General features: G+C 36.4%; 1 protein-coding gene across 1 annotated transcript; it reads right to left on the bottom strand.

Annotated features, from left to right (window-relative positions):
- Nucleotides 1–324: 324 nt before the first annotated feature.
- LOC114355173 (sphingosine kinase 1-like) lies at nucleotides 325–2,062 on the bottom strand. Its single transcript, XM_028307871.1, has one exon. It carries the CDS (start codon nucleotides 2,024–2,026, stop codon nucleotides 1,181–1,183), a length of 846 nt encoding a protein of 281 aa, XP_028163672.1. The 5' UTR covers nucleotides 2,027–2,062; the 3' UTR covers nucleotides 325–1,180.
- Nucleotides 2,063–20,916: the final 18,854 nt, after the last annotated feature.

The raw sequence follows: 20,916 nt of genomic DNA, 5'->3' as shown, positions 1-20,916 counted from the left end.
CTTACATTGTTTATGTGCAAAATTGCCATCATGTGAATTGTACATGGTTTTGGGCAACCATTGCTTCAGTGGAACAGAATAAAATAGATATTTATATCCAGGAGGGAATGTGTTCTTTCAGTCATGCTCCAAAGGCAATGGAAACCTTTTTACCTCATAAACTAAACTATTATATTACAATATGTACATTGTAGTATATGTGTAACACAATTGTCTATTAGCAGAATATATTAGCTCCAAAAAATAAACTTATCACATCTCAAAAACATTAAGCATAAAAAACACATTAGGCAATAACCGGGGTTTTACTATTGTTGCACTTGATACTTGCAAATGGACTTTATGGCAGAAATCATGAATTATCACAGAAGGATTAAAAATAATTGTCTATTATCATATTAATTAATACTGCTAGTTATAGCCCGACCAAAATCACCATACTTTAAAATAAAACTGCTGTTACACCCCACGGGACCAACCTGACGATGCCAGGCAATACTTAGTCATAAGTACTAAAAATGGACCCAACCCACTATACATAAAACTAAATTCAAACTAACATAAATATTATTTCTTAGCGGCAAGTTTAAGAGTTTAAAGGCTCATCCAAAGTATTAAATCAATTGTAATGTAAATTTATTGCTTCAAGCTACTGTTTAATAAATTAGTTAATAACAAGTAGGAATAATGTACTCATATTATGTCCCGCTTGAGCAAATACCCATACGTACACAATCAATTCCTAATTTTGTAAACATAATATGTCAACAAGTGAATACTTTATAGTGCAAAATATTTGGCACTTCTTCATATTAAAAACCTTTCAAAGCTTGACTAGTTTACTAAACAAATATTTTCGAAAACTAAATAACTTACAAAATTATTATCACATTCATATAATTATTGAACCAATTAACGAATAATTTTGTTGATATTGTAATTTAAATCTAAAATAATCACATATAAGGAATGATAAATTCAATTCTGTGATATTGCGATTACTTTGGTAAATAGATAATTTAGATATCATCTGGCACAACCATAATTTTACACCTGAAATGATATTTCCGTCTTATTGCACATTTGCACTTTAGTCGGCTCGGTTTTGTTTCAACTAACTAAATCAGACGGTTTGAGAATAATCCGCGTTTAATTAAATAAAACGGTTTGGAGTTATTCGTTATTTAGTATCCGGGACCAGTACATTAACTATGTTAGGGAATATTTCGGCTTGGATGGGGCCGTACTCGACGACCTCGCCGTCGACCGCGAGGTTACCCTCCGACCCTTCAGGAACTATTCTAAATGCGCTGACGGGGACCATTTTGATGTATTCGCTGTCGATCTCCGCGTGCGTTCCGCTCTCGGCGTTCAAGAGGAACGACAGGAGCTGCGAGCGCCTGACCCCCGACTTGATTATGAGCATCCACATCACGCCGTCGGACAGCTGCGACCGCGGGGCGAAGAAGAAGTCCTCGCCGATGTAGGACTGATATGACACGTGGACCAATACGAATTCGCCCTCCTCGTGCACCCAGTGGGAGGGCAGTTGTGACATGAGCGACGGCAGATGCGACGCGGGCCCGTGCATGCAGGCGTGAACCGGCGACCGCATCTCGGAGCCTTCGCTGGTGACGCTGTGGTACTCAGACCCGCGTGTGCTGTAAAACGCGCTCCGACGCGAATTGACGGAGTACCATGAATCTACTCTCTGATGCTTACCGTTCACGGCGCTCGTGAACACTTCCGCGTGGTCGTCGCAGTCGATAAACGCTTCCGCGTCGGGGGAATCGAGCGCGCCGTCCTGGCTTATGCTGTGGCTCAGGGTGAACGGTTGCTTCGGCTTGGGTAGATTGCTCACATCCTTTATTTTCGCGTAGCTCAGTACGCCTCTGTACCTTCTCAGGCCGACCAGCCTGGCTACGGCCCAGATCGCGAACCTTTGGGAGCCGATGGCCCGTAGTCTTTCGCTCTCGATATCGATGTCAGCGAGTAGGCCCCAACCGACGGAGAGGAAGGAGAACATGATCTGAAATAGAAAATGTAAAGTGATTAGATGGAATCAGTGCATGCTGTGGTAATTGCTTATAAATAAGGTAATCACGAGGTTGCATATCGTTAAAGTTCGTCTACCTGACCTGGCATAGTGATTCATTATCCATTGAGTAGTCGATAAGTGCCCTAGTAGATGCTACTACTGTGGAACAGAGCACTTACGTACGAGGCTAATCGTATCCGCGATCCGAGCGCGTTTATTGACGGACATGCTCAATTGAATAGTGTAATACAAATCTGTATTATTAGCAGGATGCATTTATGATTCTTTTCTAGAGTAGAGCAGTCGGTTAACCTTATGTAACAATCCTATCCTATTATCACAGATAAATCTAGAATTGTTCATCATCTCTAAACTACACACATTTTAAGCGTTCTCCTTTGGAAACGGATTGTTATTATATTTTAGGCTTATTAATTAGTTTTACCGGCCAAATTGAGTAAATTAAACAATTTAAAATTGTGTTTGTGTAACTACTGAAAAACATGGTTCAAATTACATAGATCATCAAAAAAATGCAGACGTCATAAAATAGGTACATGACTTGCGTTTCAATTCCGCTGTCTTGAACTTAATTAATAACACTATACATTTTCCTGCTGCGTATGAGTAGGTATGGCATATCACTTCCTGTCCATATTATGACTATACCTAAGGATTATGTAATACATAATGATCAACACATCTAACGGCATTTCTGATCGAAGTTATTGACCGATGACTTACCTATCTTACGTAGGTATTCAAGTTTTACCTTAAGACACTGTCCGTTTTCACCATCAATCCCTAATTTTTATGTGACACCTATGGTAACATTTAACAGGAATTTTGTTTTCATAGGGGTCACTTGAAAATTAGGGATTGATGGTGAAAACGGGCATAATAAAATTAAGCATAGCAATACAAGAACAACGGGGTTTGAAGAAGACCGTCCCATTCGCATTCAAAAATATTTTTTGAATTCGAGAGGAAATTCGAATGGAACGGTCTGCTTCAAACCCAAACAGCACGGATTATTACAGGAGTTTAAGTTATAATAACAGTTGACATTTGTTTTGAAAACTATGAAGAGAAGAGGATAGCCTCGTAGCGCCCACGGATTTTTTGGATCGTCTTTAACTACGACCCGACCGTCCTTCTTATAGGACTTATAGTTATAGTCCTATCAGCCCAAGATTTTGAGTTGAAATTCGTATGTGTTAGAGTTACCGGTTTGAAGTGAAACTTTCAGGGTATAATTATGATTATATTAGCATGTGTTTTTAAATTCAATTATTTGTCTACCTTTTGTTCTTTACAAAGGCCATCGGGCCACAAATTCTAGATTAAAAGGTAGTATTAAGTGATGTAAAATTAAATAATACAAAAAATTAGTAGTGTAAAGAGTATTAAATTAATAATAATAATAAATACAATAAATATTTTTGAACAATTTCACACATAACGCTATCTAGCCCCATAGTAAGCAATTAATATGCTTGTGTTATGGGTGCTCGCTTAACGGATATACTACATTATATACATTTTAAATACATACATATTATACTAGTAACACCCAGACCCATCACAGAAATTAAAATTCATCATTTCACCAACCCCCCCCCCCCCCAATTTAGAATGACGTAATATATAGACGGCCCCTAATGCATTATAGGCCTGCTACATCCTGATACAGTAAAATGTATTAAGATATTACTTATGCAAATAGAAGAATAAATAAGTGAGTAATTTTAATTTATCCTTGGCAATGACGGCATGGCTGCCTCAAGCGATGTGATGTCACAACACTTGAGCGACATATTAATATAGTTGAAGCTTGTGGAATGTAGATTTAAAGGGTCGTAATTTTTCTTGAAGCTCATAATTACGTAGGCTTCAACAACTTCATTTGTACTGAGCGATTATTTTTAATCACTTGAGTAATTTTTAATTTCCAACCCCTCTTTTACTTATATTTCATGTGTATGAGTAAGTACACTTAGCCTAGGCACAGACCACCGACTTTTAGGATCGTCAAAAATCTGTCAAACTCCATACAAAATACAACGGTTATCGTCATAGTTACGGTCAAAGTTAGGCGGTGCAACTCAGCCTTAGTTGGCCGATAGTTGGGCCCGATTCAATTTGTATAAAGAATCGGTCGATACCAAATCGGTGTATTGTGCGCACTTCATACGTATGTCCATACTGATTTTATCAGCCCGACTAAACTATCGACCAACTAAAAGTCGGTGGTCTGCGCCTAGGCTAAGCTTAAAATTGAAAAGTTTTGATTGTAAGTAAATGTTCTTTTCTTCCTTTAATTCGTATTACTTACTAATTTCTTAACCAAAGAGGTAGGTATATGTGTCAGATTTTATGAGCTTTCAAACTAGACTTAAAATAAAATGACCAAAAGCTTTATTCAATCATAATTCTCAGAAAGCCATAACGTTTCATTGTCAGCCTTTAGCTCCCCATCACGACTGCTGCCAAATTCTTTGTAGCTAATCAAATATTCTGTGTCTGTCTGTGTATTAAATCTACGAGTATATGTATATGTAGTTAATTCTCCAGAATGCTAACGGCGGTCCTATAGTATTTGAGGCACGCACGAGGAAAACAAGCTGTCAAGGTCTGACGAAATTTGTCATTCAGCCGGGCGGTGCCCGTGCGCAAACGCCATTTGGCGTCGAGGATTTCCTTCTGGGGCATACTGGGAGAGATGATATTTTTATTTCTTCCTTTTTTTATTAATGTTCCAGTGGAGTAGGTAGGCAAAATGTGTTTAGAAATGTAGGTGCTCTTTGTTTATTTACTTCCATCTTTTTTATGTTTGCTTGTCTCTAGAGTTACATGAATCAATTACCAGTCATCGACACACCTTGATAACTTATTGGAGTGATGTTTTCCTAATATCATAGTAACGAATAAGTATGGTAGGTATAACCGAATTATTAAAGCTATAAAACAATAACATCAAAATAAACTTTTTGTAATTTTTTGTCTCATGTACTAGTGGTCATGTCACTAGAACGTATAGTTTCCGAGGATTAAGCAAAAAACCGAAAAGTGGTACCTTTAAACCCCCCTCACCCCGCCGGCTCAAGTGCTAAGAGCGGGGACTTTTGGTGTGTTCACCTCCTAACTAGTCTAAATAAAGTCCCGAAGTCAGAAATTGTGTTCCATGGATTTCCATCTAAAATGTTTTATTGACTGGACTATAAAAAATCTCAAACACTTAGAAAATCTACTAACCCGTATCAGTTTTCAAAATTCCCAGTCATGTCATTGTCATTACGTATAATTTTATCTAAACCTAGATCTTAATGCGGTCTACATCTGTTAACACTTAACATTGGCTTTCAATTACCATTAGCAGGTCCGTTAACACCATGCCATTCACAAATAAGTGGAATACAGTAGGCTCTTCTGCTGCTACTGTATTAGATACGAGCTACAGACGATGGTATATCAAGCTATACATTGTGGCGTCTTATAATAATATTGTTGTAATCCAGGTTCTTCTCGCGATCTTCACCAAATCGTCGGTCCACCTAGTAGAAGGCCTGCCTACGCTACGTCTTCCAGCCCGTGGTTGCCACTTGAGAACTTTTCTGTCCCAACGTCCATCGTCTCTACGGGCTATGTGCCCTGGATGCTGGGAGCTGGATGTGGGCAGCGCATCACCGGTCGTTATGGAACGCTTTGGGGGAGGCCTTTGTCCAGCAGTGGACGTCATTTGAAACTAACGAACGAACGATATTGTTGTAATTAATATGTGCTATTTTGTGATTGGAATGTCTAGTCTGATGTGCTCTATAATCCTTTTCCAATTGACATAGTCATCTATTTTGTACAGTAGACCATTTGATAATGAGAGAGTTGGTGAGTGCGAGGTAGAGGTCTATTAGTCCACAATAACTCTGGTAGATAGCTAATGTATTTCCTCCATAAAAATTAATCCGAAACAATGATTTGCTGGTTTGAGGGAATATTTACAAGCTGTATTATTTCTACTGGTATTGACTTAAGTAGACCAAAATAACTTGCCAATTGTTTTCACGAATCCAGCGATTACAGTCCAAAAATAATTTACCAACTATCATTAGCGGTGAGTAAGCCCACTGTGCAGACTTTAATGCGAGCTTGATTAGAACGAGCAAAAACATGCGCTCAGTGTGTCACGACACAATAAGGAAGGGGCATCACACGTCGCTCACCGAAAATCGTTCGCGGTCTGCGTTGTGAATTTTAGAGAGGCTTCCTAGTTCCTTGTAATAGCCAGGGTCGTGCGAAAACGTTGTCGAAGTCGAACGCTTCTGAAATAGGCCCCATGCGGATGTCAATAGTACACGCGAGAATATGTATCATTGGCCAGTATTTTTGACCTTATTTTCTTTAGCTTTGTTACGACTCGCTCGTGACTGTGCGTGAGGATTATTTGTAGCGGATGACATCAATGTTTTGCCGTTTAATTACATTTGGTTATTAAATTTTATCGCTTAATGTAATTGGAGATCCGCTATTACTTTTGTGTTTTGGTTTTTTATTCAGGTGACGTGAATTAAAATAATTCCACAGGTTTTGCTCCGGTTGAAGGATGGAAATGATTGTTTTGTTTTTGTGATTTGGGTCATTATCACCTCGCCTAATTCTTGTTGTGTTTTGGCAGTTGGAAGTAGGTAAGATGTAGAACTTCCGTCTTAATTGTTTATTTACTTAACCTACTGGGAGCCACGAAAATCAATCTTTTTCCTTTGAAAAAATAGAGATAATTGCAAAAAAGAACTTTTCAGTGTCTACGTTCAACTGAACTGTAGTAGGTAATATGCACAAGTTACTGATTTTTTTAGAGCAGACGGGGGCCGCGACTTTAGATCGGGGGGCCCAATGGGAAAGAACGGCCTTACCACTGTCCATTGACATTTAGAACAATAAGAGAGTAAATCAAGATAATATTGCCTACCTTTTTTAGAATGTCGTATTATTGGAAAAGTGGTTGATGTATTTCACTTTACCAAATCGAAAATAATAAGAATGCTCCCTGCATTGTCTATAGGAACACAGAAGATTAAATTAACTCCGATCTTTGCCCATTTAAATAAGTATCAACGGTTGAATGTTCTCGTTAAAATAAAATAAGCCGTTGAAAGTAAAACACTAATTAGTCTATTTTCGTTAGCAAAAATCGTTTTTTAATTGATTCCCATTGCCCCGTGAAATGAGGAAAACACGGTCATTAGCTATCGCTTTAATTATCTATGTACAGTCGGTGACAATTTTTGAGAAGAATGGAGTTGGATTCATACGATTAAGATACTGGGAAACAGCCGGCGCGGCTGTAGTGCAATGTGAACGCGACCTTATACGATCCTGACACCATCATCCTAATCATATAAAAACGTTGTATTCATACGAATACAATACGTCGTTATTGTGACACAGCCTTTACCTTGTGACGTATCACTCTTAGGCTGAGTTGCACCAACTAACTTTAACCGTAACTATAATTATAACCGATGTTTTTCGTATGGAGTTTAATAGATTTTTGGCTTATTAAAGTTAAAGTAAGATGGTGCAACCCAGCCTTAAAGTATCACAGGTCACTTGAATTGTAAATACACTTTTGCTTTCCGAATCTTAGTGGTTAAAGCAATTGCCTAAAAAGTGAAAGATCATGGATTAATATTTCATGTGAAGCAGTGATTTTTAAACTAGTACTTATTCAGCTTGACACTTAAAATCAAATATGAAATAGGGAGTCAAGTGAAACTGATTCGTCTTAATTTTATTTTAATACGACTGTACCGTGACCGGAAAAATTTCAATTTTGTATTTAAACACAGTTTAAGTAAAATAAAGCGAATGTTGAACTTGGTAATTGCATTCGGTAATATCGCACTTTCTAAACCTTTTGGCCTCGGATTGATCGAGGTTCGTATTCGATTCCTGGTTCAGTCGTAGAAAGCATAATGTTCAAGTTCATCATTGAGTTTGATTTTAGTTGGAGGAAAGATACCTAATTCCCTCGTTATCTTACCTTCAACGCTCGAACTACTCCTATGTTCTTCTGATTAATTTAGTTACGGGTCCAATGACAGTTTAACTTTCCCCTGGGACAAACTTGACTTTCATTTGTTGAGTTTTTATGGCGGTCAAGCTGTAGATCCTGGCTACACAGGAGCTGTGGCGGTAGGAACGAGAGGTGGGAATAGTCCCGATTTACCTCCAAGGCTCGCTTGATCAACAATATCCATCAAGTGAGATGCAGGACAAAAGCTTTTGTGGTTAAAAGAACTGGTCAGAGACTATTTTGCTTTTCTCAGCTTTTTATTGCATTGTAGGGTTTTATTCCGTAGAAAATCTTAAAGATGACGCACTTAGTGCTTCCGAAAATGAGTTTTGTGTGACAATAGATGCTTTCCATTATCATTAATTAGGATCAGTCCACTGTTAAACATAGGTTTCCCCCACGTATGGTGTCTCTTTCGAATGGTGTCTCTTCTAATTGTTACCAGAGCTTTCAGTGTTCAATTCAATGAAAGAAGGCTTTCGTTTCGTCTCCCTGGATAACACTGTACTGGACACCTATCAAAAATCTAGCACCAAAGATATTTTAGCTTATGATTATAGGTTTTAGCTCGTCAGCATGTTGTTGTGTTGACTTTTAATTAAGCTTAGAGTTCTTGTAGGTCGGTACTTCTTTGATAGCATTTTTTATCATCTGCTGTCGCTCTGCATTACCGCATACCTAACAAATAACAATTAAAACATTTGTACAGGAAGAATTATCGAAACAGGTAGCATTCCACTGATTAGCTTATCAAACGTATCCGTCATATCTGCATCCATAAATACATTATTTCCATACAATAATTCAAATCAAGGGATATACTCGTAACTGGCATATACAATTTATAAATCAAACGTTCGTGACTTAGCACGAAATTCTCATTTGGTCAACCAGAAAATTTCGCATAAACGACAAAATTTATCTATACAATGTGACAATATTTCATAACTTCACAGTATTGTGGGTTGTGTCGTAACTTAGGACTGGGGTCTCACAGACCATGGTTTTGCGAAACCTCTGGTAGAGGTCACTGGAGGCTTCGTACTACGATGTGCGCAGTATGCAATTTCCTTTGTATTATTTTATCTATGCAAATAAGGTTTTATGTGTTAACGGTCGGTCCCTTCATTAGACGCTAAATGTCACGAGGATTTAACATTTGGGTACTAAAATTGGCGTTTATTTATAGCTTTATTAAAGCTGGAGTCCATGGGAGCTTTCATGAGATTTCTACTATTTCTAATAGTTAAGTTTTTCCAGTAAGCTTGGATTTGAATCATCATCATCATCATAATTTCAGCCACAGGACGTCCACTGCTGAACATAGGCCTTGCCCAATGATTTCCAGATCGCTCGGATTGATTTGAATACATGACTATAAAAATAACACCTACATATCTAACATTTAAGGTCAATCAAGTCTATTGATTTAGGACTTCTTTAAAATTAGAAAAAGAAATCTTCAGGAGACCATAACCAGAAGTTCCGAACGAAGAAAGTAACCAATCAGACAACCTGACGCATATTTCTTTCTTGAAAATACATATTTCATTTACGCTCTCTGATCGAAGAACGGAGAATTTTCTGGTAATTTTCCTAACCACCTAGTATTTTAGGTTATCTAAGCAATTAAACAGCTGTCACTACTTTCCTAACGACAAATTAATATTTTTTAAATGCGTTAGGAAAAATAATAACAAATTAGTATTTTAAGATAACTTTCTACTCAGTTAAGATGAATCATTAATAAAATTATATTTCAATCAAATTCATATTATAATTTGAGTCTATCTGAAAATTATTCATATAGGTACCATCTTCAATCAATACAAAGTACAATATAAAGTGTATATTCAGTTTTATTGCATCAGATAGAGTCGTATATTCATATATTATACAATGGCAATAAATAAATACAAGTGCTCAAACATTATAAGGCTTATATTAGTTCACCTGATTGTAAAGGTGTGACCACATTACGAGTTTAACTATTTATAGACACTTTGAAAAAGTACGATTATTTTTATTATTTATACACTTACTTGATTTCTCTAGCACCTTTGTTGACCGAACTCTTTCTAACTTAGACGTATTAAGTTTATTTAATTCATAAATAGTTTATACATGTAACCCGTATGATGCTTGCTTAACCTGATTTTTAGTAAAGAAATCTTTCCCTAAATACCCTAAATGAAGTCATCAAGTCTTGCGAGCTTATAATTTTAGGAAATTGGATTGAAAATAGGAAAATAGAGACATTTCCTTGTCTTCATTATTTAATTTTGGTATTCATTGCAGGAGCATGACCCTCTGCCACTTACTTGCCAGAGGCTAGTGGATTATGTTTAGATATTTAAGTTATAAGAAGTCGTAAAAGTAATTTGTTTTCTGCAAAAAGCTTTTAAAAAGCACTTTTCCAGATTTAAGGTACCTATTACAACTTAATTATCTAAAAGCACCGACTCAAATCCTCCGAGTGACTCCACTCGGTCAAAAGCTTATTACATCCTTAGTTAATACTGGTTTATAAACAATATACGATGCAATTTATTTCCCATGTCAGGTCATTAGATAGATTGGATGATTCGAAGGCTGCGCGTGCGCGCCGCGAACTTTGACTCGGGCATGTGGGTAGTCGTAGGTAGTTCCTTTCGTTTTGTGTATTGTTTTTTATTTCACACATATGTGTAGATGAAACAAACCAAACATGGTTTGTTTTGGTTTGACAATATTGTTGTGAAAGCAGTGACGTCATGGATAAATCTTCCGCTCCCTATTTTCTAGTCCTTAGAAATAAAATACAGTTATTGTCTGTTACAATTGATAGAAATTGTCCGTTCTTAGGTAATTGTTTGATTGATTACATAATATTCACGTATTTCATTGCATAACATACTCCAAGGAATACATTTTTATGCCAAAATTCTTTTAGATGGTTCAGGCGTGAAACCACATAAAATTTACATTAATGATATTGAAACATGTCTGTCTATGTCTAATATCCGGTATTGTTATCTTAAAAATATACACAGTTTATTCGGTATCAAATAAAAACCGAAATGAATCCAAAAATAAAACACACCTACCTACAAGAAATGTGTCACTGCAGTATGGTATAAATTATTAAAATTTCGTTAGTCACTTTCGAGGAAAAAGTCCGATACATTCACTATGGAAAGAATAAGTTCGTAGAAACGTGACTCGTTTCGGCCGTCTGCTTTGAGGCCTACATTTTTTTCAGTGATTTTGAAATGCCCCTTCTACTATATCAATCAAACAGCTTTTTCTCAGAAACTTGGTAATGTAATGGTAAATCAGATGAGGTAAATGTAACCATTTTTTTTAATATGAGCATACATGGTAGTAACAATTATACTTCTCATAATAATAATTATTGTAATAATCAGGTCGTATTATTTATTCAATATAAACTGAACAAAAGGCTGAGTTTAATATTGTTCTAATTTCATAATATAAATCCCAAAACAGAATATTATAATTAAAATATCAAAATTAAATGCGTTCCAAGGTCGAATTTCACTTGTATTTGTCATAATTCTAAAAATATCCGAATACCATTGATCGATTAAAATATCGACCACGTAATGATTTAAGCACGTTGTTTGACATTGTCGATTGTGTGTACAATACTTTATATGACATTTAATTTAACGAGATGAGATCGGTACTTGATTTTTATTTCGTTTGATACCTTGGTATCAGACTTTAAGTCAGCTGAAAGCTTCTTGTGTCTGTCTAGTAGATCAAGCTTAAAGTATTTGCATCTACAAAATCTAGATCTAAGATATCTTAGAACCAATAGGCCACAGAAACTAATATTTCCTTGGGGAAAATGAGAAAAACTCCTCTAAAAGCACGTTGTAATTGTCTTGTGTAGTATTTTGTCTTCCTTGCTAACTTACGATTAAATCTAATGCTTCTAATTTTGTTCTTCCCTAGAAATGTCCCTAACATGAGACAAGACAATTTAAATCAATTTTCGCAGACTTAAAAATCCACAATTTATTTTATAAAAGTTTTTATAATCGTGTAAAATTTTCACACCACCATCGTTTTAAGTAATTTGCGCCATCAAGCCACTAAATTTACAACGGAAAAAAAACGTTACCCAGCGAAATTACTAAAAAGGGCACCCAAGAATCCTGATTAGGCACTTCCGTCGAAATCGCTACCAAAATAAGGAGGAAAGGTCGTCCTGACCTGCGCATGATTCACGTGTCTCTGAAGGTGACCCTATGTAGAGTCGGAAACGATAAATGTTTTTTATTTATTTAGCGCACGCTGTGTCCACGACGGTGCAAACTTTTTAGATTAGATTTGACGGGCGATTTAAGTTTGAGCTGTATTTCGCGAGCTTTATTTTTTATTTTAAACTAAAAAAAAGTATTTTTAAGTAGGAGTTTTTTTTATCCACATCTAGGAAGCTCTTCGCTTGTACTCGTAAGTTCGAATTATAATTTTACTGAAATAATTATTAAGAGGACAAATTAATAAGCGAATACAGGACACAATTAGTAATGATAGAGGAAATCAAGGTATGAAATAGGCGTGGCAAGACTAGTACACTGCCCACTTACGTCTACTGGTTTTTAGTTGAGTCGATGATTTGATATTTAGGAACTGTATACCACCAATTAAATAGTGATTATTAGCCAGCTGTGGATTTTGGCTACGTTGTCGATATTTCTGTCCAAAAAAAGTAATGAATGTTGTTAAAAAATGGACTGACTGTACAATTTGCACTAAGCTGCGCAATGCGCACTTTTAAATATTAATTCTGGACAGTTTTTATTAGAGATGAAACGGATAGTTGTTTGGCCGGATACCGGATACCGGATATCCGGCCAGCTGCTAGGCCGGATAGCCGGATATCCGGCGGCCGGATAGTTGGCCCATTGTCTCGTTTCATGTCGTGACGAGTTTAGCGCCGCACAGGTGCTTCGAACGCGATTAGTGGGTATATTAGTAGACTAGACTAGTCAAACTTTTCGAAAACAGAATCTGTCCGAATAGAATGTCAGATTTTGCCACTTGTCTAGGGGGCAAATCAATTCGAGCGATTTCGGTTGCTATCGTGAGTGTGTGAATGAATAGCGAAAATTAAATTAATTTACTTGCTGCGTAATCTGACTGAACTGCATGCATCATGTCATCAAACCATCAGTGAAAAAAGATCGCCTTTTTTATTTGGCAATATTTCGACATTAACAGATATTATTTACTACAGGGTGGCTCAGAAGAAAATTCACTTTTGAAAATTCAATGAAACGAAAACTGTACATTTTTGTAGAACTTTAACTATTGCAATTTAAAGGAAATCTAGTGCAACTTATTTTAAAATTTACTTCCTTTTATAAATTTTATCGTACATGTGATTCCCTTGACGTTTACAACATTCGGTCAACATACATCAAAATTTTGGAAAACTTTCGTTAGGAGTTACCTCGAAATGGATTCAGGATGGATGAATGCTGCAGAGTTTTTGGATTATTAGAGTATACTCTGCTCATAAGGTAACCCCGCAAAAAGAAGTCTGCTGGAATGAGACTAGCGCTTCTTAGAGGCAGTGAGATTTCATCCCTGCTTAATTGGTTTGTTGCATTGAAAGGATGATTAATTTTTGAGAATGCTATACTGGTAGGCTGAAAAGCTTTTTGATTTTTAAAGCTGCAAGATTCGCAAGGCTATGACCGGAGCACTTGGTTTCACCAATATGGGGCTACGTGTCACATTTCAAATGAGAGCATTTAGATGGTAAGAGACATGTTCCCACAAAAAAATAATTTCAGGCAGAGGTGACATCTCCTGGCCACCAGGAAGCCCTGATCTCACTCCAGAAAATTATTTTTCGTGTTGTTACATTAAGAATAGAGTATACAACTTTTATAATCCAACAAACATGCAGTAACTGAAGCTGAGCATTCGGCAAAAAATTGAAAATAGGTTTCGAGGTAATTATAACTCTAACTAGATCGAATGTTGTAAGCGTCAAGGAAATCTCCTGGGCGATGTAATTTAATAAAGGTAAATTTAAAAATAAAAAAGTTCTATAAAAATGTACAGTTTTCGTTTCCTTCAATTTTCAAAAGTGAATTTTCTTCTGGGCCACCCTGTATTTATGTATTCGTCATTAGAGTGAATAGCCCAGAAAAAGAAATTAGTTTTTTGAAAGGCTTTTTGAAGAATGGCTTTTTTGTAACTTTTTGGACTTTAAATAAAAGCCGTCATTATTATAAGCCATTTTATTTATATTTACCTCAAAAATTAATGTTTAATTTTTTTTTTAATTTTATTAATAGAAAATTGTCGTAGTTTTTAATATCCGGTATCCGGCCGGATAGTGAGTTACTATCCGGTATCCGGCCGGATAGTAAATATAGGCCGGATATCCGGCCTACCGGATAGTTGCCGGATATCCGTTTCATCTCTAGTTTTTATATTGGGGGCATCGTACCGTACCATACGTATCATGTGACTTAGCTAATCTATTTATACATTATAATAAAACTCCAAAGTAAAGTCTTGATCTTCAATGGTTGGGTTATTGGCGTTCAAGCTGTTGATCCTGGCTACACAGGAGTTGCAGCGGTGGGAACGAGAGGTGGGAATGGTCCCGTAAAAAGTTAAGTCTGTAAAGTTTTTATTTTAATCATGTCTGTGTCTTCCACAAGTTAACTAACATATTTAAGTAATAGATTTTAGTTTTTTTTTAGAATTGATAGTACCTACTACAATTGTGAGTACAATACTCGTAATGAAGATAGGTTTTCTAATAATAGTTTAAACCTCGCTAACATAAAGAATTATTATTTATGATAAATACAATTCCCCTTATTATTTTCCTCGTCTAATTATCGTTTTATTAATTAAGTTTCAAACTCAAAAACAAATTAATTAGTCGAATCATTGTTTGTCGAGTTTTGTTGCTAAATAACATTTATTTTCAGAAATTTACCAGTTTAATTTTCTTATCGGGCGATAGAATTTCAATTTTATTATAACTTATAATTAACCACATGTAAGGTGTTTTATCAAATTAACTACAAATAATTGTTTAGTTATTATTGAATTATTTTAAATTTATAGAACCTATTGGATTTTCCACCCACAAGGTGGACCGAGGACCTTATAAAGGTGACGAAAGGCGCTGGATGCAGGCGGCTACCAACTGTGCGATGTGGAAATTATTGGGAGAGGCCTATGTTCAGCAGTGAACTGTGGCTGAAATGATGATGATGATGCTGATTGTATTTTTACTGATAAAGCTACATAATAGGTAATAGCCAGGTATATTATTATATCCTTATTCACGCAATATCCGTTTATGATAGTGTTAAAAGAAGTTAAGTTATGCTTTAAATGAGTTAAATAACCGTTTTATAATACTGGCTCGTGAAGACTTCTTTAATAGTTTTTAATAAACCATTTTTAATTTCTACATTTAAATCCAGACGTCGCAATTTCAGCCTAACTTACTATATTCTTCATCTTTTCTCCAAAACAGATATTTTCTTAAACGTGTTACAGTGTCTTGTAAAATGATTAATCTCTAATATTCATGAATATTTGGTAATCTTAAAAGAGTTATTAACATTAAATGTTTTTAAGTAAAAAATGGAACGAGATTCATCTAAAAACACACTTCAAGTCATAGAAAAAAATAAGCACAACGATATAAAATGAAAAATAATACCATGTTCGTGTCACAAAACCTCTAAGTTACATGCTACGAACAGTTTCGCCTATTTCCTCCAACGTAATATTAGAAGGGCCGGGAAGCGCCCAGCTAAAAAGGACCGGTACCAGTGCATAGCCTTGCGGGACGAAAGCGTCGTACCGCACGCCTGCGTGGAATGCTCGTTTACTTTCCACCGCGACCTTGGTGCGCGCCAATCGCCGAACGCGAGATACGGCCTACCAGCCGGATAGGATGCACGTGAAAATGCTGAGATTGTAGATAATGAACGACTCTAATGTGCTTTAGATAAAGCTTAAATTAGAGTAGAGTCGCGGTTTTCCATCTATGCAACTCAGGAGTTGCTGATCCTGAGAGGTCTACAGTTTGGCCTCCAATAAATCCTGCGTATTATGAAGAAAGAAAACTGTCAATTTCGTAAAATATGGTTTTGACAAATAACAGCAGCTACCTATCAGAGCCGGATAGGATGCACGTGAAAACTCTGAGATTGTATCTAGAGACTCTAATGGGCTTTATATACGGCCTGAAGTTGGAGTAGAGTCGCGGTTTTCTACCACTGCAACTCCTTTACAGCCAGGATCTACAGTTTCGCCTTTAAAGAAACAGTGAAGGTTGAGTAGTCCATTAGTCCAGGCAGAAACTGGTGATTTTGTAGATATACATAATATACAGGTTGGAAACGATAAGTGATCTCACTCGATTATTACTAAACTATACAAGATATCCAAAAACTGGTTACTGATCATGAAAGTGCTCCACGAGCTCTATCCAACGGTACCAATAATAGGTTACAAAATAAATTGGATCTATCTGAAAATACAATATTTCCAGCCTCCATACATTTAGTGAAACCACATAATATTAAAAACTATTCAAGATATCCAAAAACTGGTTACTGATTCTGAAAGTGCTCTGCGAGCTCTATTCAACGGTATCAATAATAAGTTATAAAATAAACTGGATCTATCCGAAATTCAATGTTTCTAGCTTCCATACATTTACTACTGCCACAGTCATGGCACTCATGTCTTGATAATATTATAGCAAGTGAAGCCTAAAACCAATGTTTTCCATTAATAATTTTAAATGAGAATGCAATTTACGAGTTAATTTTAAGTGTTTATGATTTAAAATAAATAAACAACACTTCTCATAATTTGTGTGCCTGGCATAGTGGCATACATTTAGTATGGAGGCTGAAAACATTGACTTTTCGGATAGATCCAGTTAATTCTGTAAGCTATTACTGATATCGCTTGAAAGAGCTCGTGAAGCACTTTCAGGATCAGTAATCAGTTTTTCGATATCTTGTGTAGTTTAGAAATAATCGAATGAGATCACTTATCTTTTCCACCCTGTAGACTCTTATGTGCTTTGTAGTCAGAGTAGGATCACGGTTTCCCACCACTGCAACTCCTATGCAGCCAGGGTTTAGAGTTTGACCTCCAAAAAAAAATCAGCACAGTACACCAGTACAAATTATTCAAATTACTAGGATAATAGGATGTACTCGTAAGTTGATACGTGAAAATGTTGTGAATATTATCTAGAGAACAACTTCAATGTGCAACAGTCTTATTGTCTTAGCTTCATTGGAATTTGCGAGCGTGAATGTCATCTGAAAGTGTTTTAGATACTATAATACATAGTTAAAATGCGTTACAATTTTTCTTTTGGCTTAAAAACTATCAAGTTCATTAAATTTAAATTTATGTTCAACTATATTTTGGTTTATTTCAACGTGATATTTTAAATCGTGTCCCTATCATGTACGACCTTGCAATTCTTCGTGAATACTTGGGGATATAAGTGCCAAAGCATGCATCAGATACACCATATCACACTGTAAACATTGAAGTAAATTCATGTGATGGGATACGTTTAAAAATAAGTAGGTACATTGAGGTATGTATACTAAATAGACTGCCTAAACGGGCGCCCTTCTGATATCCTTCGCCATAGCCAAATCAAGGTTACGAAGTTCATTGAACAATAAACTTTTATTAGCACTCCAGAGAAAACAAGTTATACGAAGTGTTAACAACTGCAACTAAAGTGGTTACTAAAATTAAATCGATGAGCTGATAATAACATACAATTATATAATTACGAAACCATTATTGCATGAAAATAACAATTTTTGTAATGCAAACATCATCACCATGAACTGTGTAATTGTATCAATTACGGCTGAAATGGATATTTTTAGCTGCACAATTTAGCAAGAAAAGAAACAAAACATTTTTCCCGAGGCTGCGCCGGAGTCTAAACAAGCGCGAAAACAATTGATTACGCAGTAGCGACGCCCCCAGCGCGTGCGAATCCGAAAAAATGGTCCACACCATCTGTGAAGATGCTAGCTAGAGAGACGCACTTATACACGAAAGCCTTGCGATTGATAGGGACGAAACATCTGTTCAAGAGTAAGTGAGAGGCGATGTTGCAATAATCGTGAGTGCGACAGGGACAGTTGTCGAAGAGAAAGATAGGGAGGAGAGTGAAATTGCCGTACCAACTTTCACTGAGCTCGTTTCGATTACGTCAGGGCTGCGCCGCTTGCGCAACGCCTCGCGAAGAGATTATGGCATTTTGTACGACACTGATTTGAATGATCACTGGAAGTAATCAATTACTTGGCAGCGGCTTCCGGTGCTGCCATCTCTACTGAAGCGTCTTAATTTTACAGACTGATTGTTTCAATAGCTCTGATGTACCTATGCACTGATTGAAATCTATTTTCTACTGTATAAAATTAGGCAAGTCATTGTGATCCAAATAAATTAAAACTAAGACGCAATTTCTCTAATGACACCTTTCTCTAAAAATGAAATACCTAATTAAAATTCTTACTTTTTCCATACACAGGTAATAATCGTGATAAATGTTATACCTGATGGCCGTAATACAAAACATACTTACTTTTTGGAGAGAGAGCGATAATAACAACTAGATCAGTGAGATGGTTAGCGAAACATTGCTAAACGGGGTTACACAAACCTTTACGACAATATTACGACTCGTGTTATGCCTATTCTCCTATTTGCCTAATCGTCTTTTGATGGTTCTTGTCATTGTGTTTCTGATGCTCTGTGCTATACAATTTTATTGCAATTCCACGGTACTTACTTTCACTGTTACGTTATTTAGCATAATAACACACTACAGCATAAGTCGTGTTCTTTCACCAGTGTATTATTACGTAGTCTTCATTTCTAGCGTCACATCTGGCTGCAGTTTCGTCTAGTTTCTAGGTCAATCAATCATATCTGCATTCCTGTTGTTAATTAAAACCAGACGGGAATAATGTCCTAGTTCTTAAATGATACATTATACGCATCTCTTCTCGCTCTAATGCCGAAGTACAATACTAGGCTGTTACACACACAGAGGCAGCGAGAACGTTTCCATTTGAAAATTAACATTCACTCGTCGGCGTGTGCGTTGTTGTAGTAAAACGATAGTTGAAGGACTTCATGAGTTCAAATGTTTGTTGAAAAATTAAACATTTATGAAAGAATCGGTATTCAATGTTGTTTTTGCGTGTGTACTTGGAGATGTTTGGTGTGTGTAGGTGGCCCTACGTTTGCTATCTGTGTTTCGTTTCCTCTGTGTGTGTTTAGTATGGTGGTGTTGGGTTTTGCGTTAGTGTTCAGTGGTTGTGTGTGTGAGTGCCGCGTTCACAATGAAAGTACTCGGCGGTTGCACGGATTTGGGTCACAGCTCCAACTTTGATTATGAAGATTACGAGTAGCGTGTGAATCATCGCACATCATCTGGGTCCTTTTCTAGTTTCGTACTTGAGATGGTTACAGGATTTCCACATATGGCTTATTAAGAAAAAATAAAAAAATAAATTCATTTTGCAAGAGAAGATCTAACTGACATGATAGCATTGTGTATATTCTGTAATTAAATTTTGATATCCCAAAGCAACTTTAGGTCCCTATTAGACGTAGGTATCTTCATAAATCATCTTCCATCGTGTCAGTTGCAACAACTAAGGCCATAACCCTAGTGTCAGACTTTATAAGTTCCCTTGGAGGGCTTAACGTGCCCTCCGAAGCCCATAATGAAAGGTATTTCTGTTTGGATATAATCAAGCACTGCTTCTCCTTTCATAAGAAAGGAAGAACAGTGGTAAGGGTTTAAGTAACTTACTGGGACGAGTAAAAGTGCTTTAAAAATGCCTATTTTCAAAAAATAAATGGCATTTATTACTTTTTAGCCCCACTGGGAACAATTTAAGTTTCCATCCCATTTGTGAATTCTTATTCTTTTTATGTTAACATGACGCTTCACATTCCCGCTAAGAAGCCCCATCTGGGAATTAAACCCAAGACCGAAAGACTCCAACTTTCTAACCACTAGATCACAAAGGCATTATCAACTGATTATGAAAGTTGCTCAATGATATCACGAACATCTGAAGTCTGAACGATTCTCAAGGATCCGATTACACTCGAACTTTCAATCACAATCATGCAAGAGTATAATTTGATACAGGGATGTTATGGATATCCGTAACCGTAACCGAAACTTTCAGATATCTGAAATAAAAAAATATCCGAAACCGTAACCGTAACCGATTCAAAAGTTTCGAATAGTTTCGGATGTAGGCAGTTTAAACTGTTTTTTGTATAGCATTATAATGTAAAGGCATTATTTTTTTATTACTTTTTATTCGATGTAAAGTGTGCGGCCATGAATGAACCGTGTTGGACAACTATTGCAAATTGCATTCTAAAGCACGATACCCGTAACCGAAACATTCGGATATCCGAAATAAAAAAATATCCGTAACCGTAACCGAAACCGGTACAATATTATTCCTATATCCGAAACCGTATCCATAACCGAAACTACATATCCATAGCATCCCTAATTTGATATACGAATTAATAGAGATACGAGTGATCATCAAACGATCACTGGACTTTTAGAACGTCAGTGAAAGTACTGGTATCGCTTACATGAAAATAATGTTATGTCATACACGAAAGGTCAAGTGAGATGATTAATTGATAGCTAGTAATGAATAAACAACGGTTATCATCGTCATCGATGTTGGTATTTTAATAGGTATTA

This window comes from Ostrinia furnacalis, unplaced genomic scaffold, assembly GCF_004193835.3.
Source record: "Ostrinia furnacalis isolate ACB-3 unplaced genomic scaffold, ASM419383v2 OfSCF2357, whole genome shotgun sequence".
In the NCBI taxonomy this organism is placed as follows: domain Eukaryota; kingdom Metazoa; phylum Arthropoda; class Insecta; order Lepidoptera; family Crambidae; genus Ostrinia; species Ostrinia furnacalis.
The sequence above is the reverse complement of the archived record's forward strand: the minus strand, read 5'-3'. Positions and strand labels throughout refer to the sequence as shown.